We start from the raw sequence: 10,037 nt of genomic DNA on the forward strand, positions 1-10,037 counted from the left end.
GTGAGAGGAGGAGCCCTGGGGGGATTTGTGTTTCTCACTTAGGTGTTGCCAGGGCTGGTGGCTCGTTAGCAGCCACACTGCACACAACAGTGCTGACAGTGCATGGAAGTTAATTGGTTCCTCTGGGATAAAACAGGAATAATCTTATTTCTTGGCTCCATAAACTGTCTTCTTTTCCTTTAATCCAGTAAATAATTAATTATGTTTTTGACATCACATTAAGACATTGATTACTTGAACAAGTAAGTTTTTTGTTTATCCATGAAATGGACTCTAAGTACTTGATGATACCCCATGGAAAAGAGTGTTAACTCCCTGCTAAACAATCTTTAAAGATATTCTGTATTTATTTCTTATTACTTGTAAGATTACTTTTGGTAATTTTTGGTTTGTTTCTTTGAGTTTGTGAATTTTTATTTCATTTGGTGTTCATTTATTTTTAAAGTTTCCTATATTTCCTGTCCACATCCCTCATTTGTGACCTTATCATTGTCTGCATGCCCTGGAAGCAAAACACACATACACAAACAATAGTTTTCACAAGTACTAAAATGAAGAATAAAGAGCAAAATTCCTGCTTATGATGTTTTTAATGTATTTGTTTATAAATGGGACTGTTCCTTTCAGAGGCTTCCCAAGAGAAGTCTGAATGATGATGAGTAAGTGCTGCTTATGCAACTGAAAAAAAAATCAGGTTTAGAAGGTTAGAAGAGAACAAATGAAAACACTTAAATATGCCTGAAAAAAACCAACTGGGATAAAGAGGAAATATGAAATCTCTGATGAAATAAAACCTAAATCTTTCTGTACCTTTAATGTGCAGTCTGCATCTGATAAATCAAAGCAGGTTCAGCTTTGATCCATTGTGGGGTGGTGAAAATCTCTCTTTTGAGTGAAAATGGCACAAGAGGAGAAGGAAAAGGAGGAGGAGGAAGAGGAAGGAAAGGTCTTCTCAAGAGTGCAGCCTTATTGTTAGGATTGTAAACACTGGTGCTAGAAGAGCTTCAGAAACACTAGGTTGCTGCAGCATAATTTCTTTTCTTTTTCCATTCTAGTTCTTCATCTCTAATCAGTAGTGTGTAATTAAGCCTAAAAATAAATCTTTCTGAAGGAAATATCCCAGAAATAGCTGCTCAAGATCTTTTATGCCCAACTCCTGCTAAGATTTATTCAGATGATCAGCTTGAATCACAGGGGAAGTCCTACTGAAATCAGTGAAGCTTCTGTGATGTGTTATGGGTGAGTTTGTGGGAATAGGGTCTGATTTCTCTTCCAGGCAGGAAGACCCCTTCCTCAGTGTGCTGCAATTTTAATTTTTTTTGGTTTTTTTTCTCTGTGATGTGTAGTTTGAGCAACAGGAGGAAATGGAATCAGTTGAACCGTGTGAACTTTGCTCAAAATGTCTCTGAGATTCTGTTTTTGCTCTTTGGGATGAGGAGCTGGTTGCTCTGTCAAGTCTCATTGGAAGATAACAGTTTGCATACAGACTGTCATTTTGAAAATTATGTGTTTCTTCTGTTAAAAGACAAATGCTGCAGGATTTTGTGCCCTAGCAAGTCTTGGTGCACTGTGAGCTGGTTTGCATCCTTCCCTGTTCATGTATTAATGCAGCTCCTTGTATCTCACAAAATTAAAGGCAGGTGTAGAGTTTTGTCCCATTTTAGAAATGAAAGTTTATTTGGTGCAGTTTTGTGCTGGAAATGCAGGGTAAATCTCAGTTAATGGCAAATGAGAGACAAGAGTTTCATCAGCATTTTGAACTGGTTGAAAAAATGATTTTCATTTCACTCTTCAGTGTCCTGTATTAAATGTGGGTGGTTCTTTCACAGAAAGGAACCTGCCTGATGTCCAGAGTAACCTTGGATTATGGGGGGATGGCAGAGGTGAAGATGAGCTGTCACCTGAAGAAATACAAATGGTAAGGTGTACCTTGTGTCCTCTGTGGTGAAAAAACACAGGTTCACCCAAATTCATGTTCAACTTTCCTTATATACAGAAAAATGCCACAACAAGATCCACCCTTTGCTTGCACATGGCTTCCTGGTAGTAGCTAAAACTAAAAGATGTTACAGAAGAGCTGCTGCATCAATTTGAATTGAAATTCAAATGAGCTTGAAAATTCTGAATTGCTTTTTTTGTTCAGGAAACAATGGAAGTCAAGGCAACATCAGAAAGAGCATTCTGAAGCTTCTGAAAGAATAAACTTTTATCTGTTTTTTACTCGGACTATTTCTAGAAGGCACCTTAAATAGTTACACTATTTACATGTACCTATGAAATTATTCTTCATTTTATTCCTATTTATACACTATTTACATGGCCACACCTCGAGTCCTGTGTCCAGTTCTGGGCCCCCCAGTTCAGGAAGGATATCGAGGTCCTGGAGCAGGTCCAAAGGAGGGCAACCAGGCTGGTGAAGGGACTCGAGCACAGATCCTATGAGGAGAGGCTGAGGGAGCTGGGGGTGTTGAGGCTGGAGGAGGCTCAGGGGAGACCTCATCACTCTCTCCAACTCCCTGAAAGGAGGTTGGAGCCGGGGGGGGTTGGGCTCTTTTCCCAGGCAACTCTCAGCAAGACAAGAGGGCAGGGTCTCAAGTTGTGCCAGGGGAGGTTTAGGTTGGAGATGAGAAAGAATTTCTTTCTGGAGAGGGTGATCAGGCATTGGAATGGGCTGCCCAGGGAAGTAGTGGATTCTCCGTGTCTGGAGATATTTCCAAAGAGCCTGGATGTGGCACTGAGTGCCATGGGCTGGGAACTGCAGCGGGAGTGGATCAAGGGTTGGACTTGATGATCTCTGAGGTCCCTTCCAACCCAGCCAGTTCTATGATTCTATGATTCTATGTACCTATGAAATTATTCTTCATTTTATTCCTATTTATTTTCTGGTTTATCAAAACCAGGTTGGTTTACTAGAAGGAAGAGCAGCAAGATTCCTATATTTATATATTTTTGATCCAATTCTGCTGAGAATTGTGAATGGACAGAATACGGAATTTCTAACTTAAGCATGGCTGCTGACAGCCTGCCTGTTATATTTTTGATATTCCTAAAATGGATTGTATTGAACACAGGTCAGAATTCCTGTATCAGCACACATTGCTTTGGTTTCTATCAAAAAAATAAAACTGATTTCTAAGTAGATGTGCAGATTTCAAAATGGTGAACTTCACCAAAGGACTTGTGCAGTAGGGAGATGAGAAGCTGCCTTGGCAGGGATTGGAGATGTTCCCAATCACAGTGTGCATCATTCTTCCCATCAGAGATGAGTAAATTGTACACAATTATGGTGTGGTTTGTCAGATAAAAGGCTCTTTAGAGGCTGCTCCTGGTGCTCTTGTACTGTTCCTGTGTGCCAGTCTGAAACCCAAAGGCATGCTGCTGCTTTCTGGTTTCTTTTTAAGGAGAATTCTGTATATATTGTCATTTTTCTGTGTTTAGGAACAGTAGTATTAGCCCCCTGGCTGTAAAATTCCAGAGGATCAGGAGGAAACAAGGATCAGAGGTGAACCTTGTGGTTCCATCCAAGGGAAAAAAGTCTGGCTCTGCTCTCTGAGTGGGGAGTTGTAGAATCTTTTGGGTTGGGAGGGACCTTAAAGCTCATCCAGTCCCAACCCCCTGCATGGGCAGGGGCACCTCCCACCAGCCCAGGTTGCTCCAAGCCCTGTCCAACCTGGACTTGGATACTGCCAGGGATGGGGCAGCCACAGCTTCCTTGGGCAACCTGTGTTCCCTCACAGGAAAGGATTTTTTTTTCCATCCATCAGCCTCTGACACAAGGTGCACAAGGACAGAGCAGTGCAGTTAAATTTCTGTCCTCCTGCATTCTGGCTCTGTGAAAGCAGCACCAGGGCAGCTGAGCTCTGCCTATCCCATGACAGCCACCAACTCTCCTGCTGCACCTCAGCAATGAGCTGCATTGCTTAAACTGCTTTGAGAAGCACTCAAATTCTTCATTTTCAGCTATTCCACCCCTTTGCCTTTCCCTGCTGCAGTGTGACCCTGGCTGTGACAGTTTTCTGTGATTCAGACTTTTTTTTTTTTTCCCCCTCCTCCTTCCTTCTTTTGCTTTGTGCAGACAATGGTTCTCAAATCCTTCTGTCTTCTCTAAGCAACACCTCCTTTTCTTCCAAGCTTAAGTACTGGGCATACAGCTCAGACAGTGAGCAGTTCCTCCTGTACTGACTGAAACCTGCAAGTTCTGGTGTCATCTTTGACCATACTCTGTCTGAAAAGGACACAGAGACCTTGCAAGGTGCCAGGAGGACTGCTGAGCTTTTGCTGCTCATGAAACTGTAATGTGGTTGAATCAACCCCTGCCTGTTGCTGGGTAGCTCAAAATGAGGAGGTAGCAGAAGCAGAACAGTCTTGTCAGATTCTTTGCATTCTGAACCTTGTGGTTCTCTTGATCCTGGCACTGTCCCATGTGTCACTCAGGTTTGTCAGAGGCTCCCCATGCACCGTGTCACCCCACAGCTCAGGCCTTTCCCAGCTTGGGGAGCACAGTGCAAACCTGGGCTCAGTTGTGTCCATACTCCCAAAACCCAGCAGTTCCCAAGGCTTTGGCCAAGCAGCATGAATGGGCAGAACCCCTTTAATAAGGAACCCCTTTCATAGAATCATAGAATTGGCTGGGTTGGAAGGGACCTCAGAGATCATCAAGTCCAACCCTTGATCCACTCCCGCTGCAGTTCCCAGCCCATGGCACTCAGTGCCACATCCAGGCTCTTTGGAAATATCTCCAGACACGGAGAATCCACTACTTCCCTGGGCAGCCCATTCCAATGCCTGATCACTCTCTCCATAAAGAAACTCTTTCTAATATCTAACCTTTAATGAGATTCCCCTCCCTCCTGATACAAAGTCCCCCTGGGCTTCTCACCAGCTGGAGATGAGTTGCAGGATCCAACTCATTCAGGCACCTTGAAAGTCCTGGCTGGGTGTGCCCTAAAGGTCCTCTCTGCAACAACCCAAAGGTTCTCTCTACAGCAACCCAAAGGTCCTCTCTGCAACAACCCAAAGGTTCTGACAATTCAGAGGTCCTCTCTATAACAACCCAAAGGTTCTCTCTACAACAACCCAAAGGTTTTCTCTGCAACAACCCAAAGCTTTTCTCTACAACAACCCAAAGGTTCTCTGACAATTCAGAGGTCCTCTCTATAAGAACCCAAAGGTTCTCTCTTTAACAACCCAAAGGTTCTCTCTGCAACAACCCAAAGTTTTTCTCTGCAACAACCCAAAGGTTCTCTCTTACCAAGCACCTTCCAACCACCTCCACCACCCCCACACGTGATGCCTCCCTCAGCTGTACTTTTGCTGTGCAGATTTTGTGTCAGCAAACTGTGTCCTTGTCCTCATTGCCTGATTCTTTGTCCTGTAATGAATCCTGAGTGAGCTGAGGGTCGAGTACATCTGAAAAGTCAAAGTTTATTCTCCTGGGTGAAGTCTTCTATTTCACTCGAGTATTTTGCAAACTGTCCCGTGGAAAGTCTGCTTAAATGTTCCATTGATTACTTGGGAGTTTTTAATTGAAGAGCTCTGCTCAGACAGCTTAAAGCCAATGCATTTGTAAAGCATGAAGTACCAGGTGTCAAAATATTTCATACTGTAGCAAAACTTGAAAGCTCTTCACTCCCTGGCACTGACAGTGTGTGAATAACAGGAGTGACAGTGCAGAGGTACCATGCAGACAATCAGCTGTTTCCACAGGCTTGAAAGCTTTCCCCACTCAAATTCCCAACATAATAAAAAAGGACAGATTTCATCCACTCTATTTCTCCTTACTGCAGAGTAACTTGAACAAAATCTTCAACTTATTTTGGGTTTGTTTCCTTAATGTCAGGAGAGTGACAAGTGTGACAGTGCCCGGTTACAAACGAGCTGATGCATTTAGGCCACTATGGGCAATTAGTGAAGATCTTTTTATTTATAAACAAGTTGCAAGGAAAGGTGGTTGATGTTGGTTGATGTTCCCTGTGTCCCAAGGTGTGGACTCATCTGTGTCATTTCCTTCTTCCAGTTCGAACAGGAGAACCAGAGACTCGTTGGTGAAATGAACAATCTCCTCGATGAAGTCAGGTACAATTTCCTGTTACTTGACAGATTTCTGCAGTGCCAGCCCCACAACAACCCCCACACTGAGCATGTTTGCTGTAGGACACCCCACGGCTTCAACTGTAGGGCTGTGGTAGAAGGAGGGAGAAAAGAGGAGCACCCAGGAAACAAACTGGAGGAGTTCACACCTTGTGCTGCCCCACAGCATAAAGAATGGTTCTGAGTGTCACACAGTTCATCCAAAATTCTTCTGCTTGCATTTGGAAGCTTTACATTCTAATCTGAAGCTTTTAGAGTCACTTTTCCATTCCTAGCACGTTCTCTGCTACAGGTGCAGGCAGCAGCTGTAGAGCTGCCCCCCTTGCAGAGTTCTGGTTTCATGGGCTCCCTGCCTGCTGTGCAGAAAAGTCTGAATGGGACCTGGGGCTGGAGCTGTCCTTCTGGGTTACTCCAGAACCACAGAACCCATCAGAGTTGGAAGGGATCTCTAGAGATCCTCTAGTCCCACCTCCCTGCTACAGCAGGATCACCCAGAGCACATTACCCAGCAGTATCCAGTGTCTGCAGAGGAGACTCCACAACCTCCCTAGGCAGCTCATTCCAGTGCTTTGTCACACTCAGAAGTTTTTTTTCTGAGGTTTAAACTGAACTTCCTGAGTTCCAGTTTGTGCCCACTGCCACTTTTCCTGTTGCTGGGCACCACTGAGGAGAGTCAGGCTCCATCCTCCTCATGCCCACCCTTTAGATATTCACACACCTGGCTAAGGGCTCCCTCCCCTCTCAGTCTGCTCGGAACTTCTGGTGCTCAGCAAGGTGCAGTCCCCTCAGAGTCACAGAATGTCAGGGGCTGGAAGGGACCTCCAGAAATGGTGTTGTCCAGTCCCTCAGCCAAAGCAGGAGAACCTGTGGCAGCCCCACAGGAACACATCCAGGTGGGTCTGGAAAACATCCAGACATGGAGACTCCACGACCTCTCTGGGCAGCCTGGGCCAGGGCTCCCTCATGGTAAAGAAGTTTCTCCTCATGCTGAGATGGAATTTCCTGTGCTCTGGTTTATTCCTTGTTCTGTTACTGGGCACCACTGGGAAGAGATCGGCCTCATCCTCTTGACACCCCCCCTCAGATATTTATAGGCATTCATAAGATCCCCTCCCAAGCTTTATTTTTTCTCCAGGCTGAACAGCCCCAGCTCTCACTCTTTCTTCACAGCAGTGTATAAAAAGGTGTCAAAAACAGGTACTTAAGTGTCCACCATGGCGTTTTTTTTTTTAATTAGATGAAAGAAGGAAGATGGGTGAAGCTCTGGCAGTGCTGACTTCTCCCTGCCCCTTCCCCTGTGGCACCTTTCACTGTGGGGCTGTTCCTCTTCCATCCAGGAATTACCAACACCCTGAGCTCAGGCTGTTCCTGCCTAAGGAACCATCCCCTGCCCTTCCAAACACCCACTTACCTGGGGAGGGGGGGGAGAAGCTGCATCTGCAGCAGCAAGAAAATCCTTGCCCCAGTTTCTAATGGAAATATTTCTCTTCTTTCTCAAGACAAATTGAAGGAAAAGTGGTGGAAATCTCCAGATTACAAGAGATATTCACTGAAAAAGTCCTGCAGCAGGTCAGTACCATTCAGTGCTGTGGCAAATGCAGCTTCAGGATTTTCTTGGGTTTGTTTTTTTTTTGGTCTTGGTTGCTTGTGAGATGTAAGCAGAAAAATGAATGAATTTTTGACAAAAATGTTATTTTCCAATGCAAAATCAAGGTATTTACTGTTGTTACCTATCAGTGTGTGCTGGAAATGGAAAATGCCTCAGAATCAGTGTCCTGTTAAATGTGTTATTTAATAGAATCTTTTCTGGAAATGGTGGCACCTCTTCTGAAAGACCTGGCAAAAATTAGGTTAGATTTGATTCTAGAGGAGTGGAAGACTTCTCTTGATCTTGGTGGTCTCCATGCAGGCTCCTAAAATCACAGGTGAAGAACTTCCAGCTTCATTGTGTCTGTACCTTTCCATCAGCAGCACTAAAATGGGAATAATGCCAGGTTTTTAGTTCTGCTTGTTGCCCAAATCTGTGTTTTCTTCCTGACATTCACCACTATTTCTGGTTTTTTTTTTCCAACAGGAAACTGATATTGACAATATCCATCAGTTAGTTGTGGGTGCAACAGAGAATATCAAAGAAGGCAACGAAGACATAAGAGAGGTAATTTCTCCCAGCTGTGTTTTAATCTCATTTCTCTTTCATTTTGACCCCACTGTGGCTTCAAACAGCACCTGGGAGCTCATGCACAGCACAGGGGCAGTGTCAGGACATGATTTTGGGAAAAAATGTCCAAAAGCTGAGGTTCTGGGTGGTTTGCAGTGCCTGTCTTGCTAACCAGGATCTGAAGAGTCTGTCTGCAGAAATCTACTTGGCTTCACCTGTTTTTTACCCATGAAGGTCACCTGGCATGCATTTAAGCACCCATAAAGTTTGGTTTTTGATTTCAAAGTGGTTTTTTTAAAAAAAAAATAGGGATAAGTTACAGTCTGTGGAGGAAAAGGCAGTGCTGGAATTGTTAAAATTGGAGTTAAATGCTGACTGTGGGCAGAAGAGTCTCAGTGTTGGGCTGAATGCATCTTAATGCTCCTCCTAGTAAAAAAAAAAAAAATAAATCTACCCCTTTGTCTTATTGATTAAAATAATATTTTCTTCCAAGAAGTGAGATTTCAATAAAACCAGAGTTCCTAAATGTTCTTTTTTCTTCCCCCTGCTGAAAGCAGGATGTGGAACTCGAGGATGAGTTACCTGCTGCTCAGCTCTGTCAGATGCAGGCACTGAAGTTATTTTTGCCTCATTTTTTCACATTTGTCAGTGGAAGTGGGGTTCCTGAGCCACACAGAGAAACAGGAGAGAGAGGTGATAAATGCAGAACTTTATTATGTGAATGTTTTTATCAGCTGAAGAGATCTGCTCTGAAAAATAAGGGAGAACAACAGGTCCCCTGCTCTGTGCTAAACCCAGCTTTGGGAAGGAGGATACAAAATAAGTATTTGCTGTGCTTGGTCCTTCTGTTGAGTTTCAGATATGATTGAGAGTCCTAAATCGACCTCCAGAAACAGATGTCAGGTTTTGGGTTGTTTTTTTGTTTTATTCTGTTGGGTTTGTTTGGGTTTTTTTAGGGGTTAGGAGATATTGATTAGGATGGTGAAGGTCTTCTTACTTCTAATAACAACATTTCACTGAGGGAAACTAAAACCAACCTTTCAGCATGTATGTTTTGATATAATTAATGTTTTGAGTGTATATGGGGGGGATCCTGGGATTTTTTCTTGTTGTTGTGGTTTTTATAAATGATTTTTTTAAGGTTTTGAGAGAAAGCTCAGTGTAAGAAATCCCAGTCCAGCCTTGCTTGTGTTCACCCCAAATGAACACCAAGTTGTGGTTCCTCCTGAGGGAGGGTGAAGCCACCACCAGTTCCCCTCTGTTGCCTTTGTTCTATTTGTACTTCATGGTTTTGGGTGGAAATAACAGAGAAAACCTTTTCCTCACAGGCCATCAAAAACAACGCTGGATTTAGAGTATGGATCCTCTTCTTCCTTGTGATGTGCTCATTTTCCTTGCTTTTCCTGGACTGGTATGATAATTAATTAAAGGTAATACTGGCTACCTGCTTTGTTTGTAAAAATTATTTTTTTTTCCAGTGGAGCAGAGTGCAGAGCATCCCTGTGTGTTTTATGCATTTCTTCCACAGGGAAATGTTTTCCAATAAATAAATGTGTATTTATCTGCTCGTGCAGATGGAGCTGATATCATGCATTTGAAGTCCCTTTCTCAAACATTAAATCATGCTAAGAACAGAAAAGCTTCTGAGAGAGCTGGGAAGAAAGCTGCCAGCTGGAGCAGAGCTAACAGAGGAAAAAAAAAAATAAATTATAATGGTCTTATCATAGTTCCCCACGTTATCTGTGATGTTTCAAGTGCAGCTTTGGAGCAGATCAAGAGAAAACTGTTC

General features: G+C 43.5%; 1 protein-coding gene across 2 annotated transcripts in view; it reads left to right on the forward strand.

The window, feature by feature from the left end:
- STX18 (syntaxin 18) overlaps positions 1-10,037 on the forward strand; it is a 58,593-nt gene that overhangs the window by 46,650 nt on the left and 1,906 nt on the right. Inside the window, exons 7-11 of one of the 2 annotated variants that reach the window (XM_008496135.2) lie at positions 1,830-1,918; positions 6,017-6,075; positions 7,590-7,659; positions 8,165-8,245; positions 9,577-9,678. In XM_008496135.2, the coding sequence (XP_008494357.1) occupies positions 1,830-1,918; positions 6,017-6,075; positions 7,590-7,659; positions 8,165-8,245; positions 9,577-9,672 (395 nt within the window). In that variant the 3' untranslated portion in view covers positions 9,673-9,678. Of the gene's footprint in view, positions 1-1,829; positions 1,919-6,016; positions 6,076-7,589; positions 7,660-8,164; positions 8,246-9,576; positions 9,858-10,037 lie in introns of those variants that run through there. The other variant, XM_030450145.1, reaches the window with a different exon arrangement.

The sequence above is a fragment of the Calypte anna genome, chromosome 4A (genome assembly GCF_003957555.1).
Source record: "Calypte anna isolate BGI_N300 chromosome 4A, bCalAnn1_v1.p, whole genome shotgun sequence".
Lineage (NCBI taxonomy): Eukaryota > Metazoa > Chordata > Aves > Apodiformes > Trochilidae > Calypte > Calypte anna.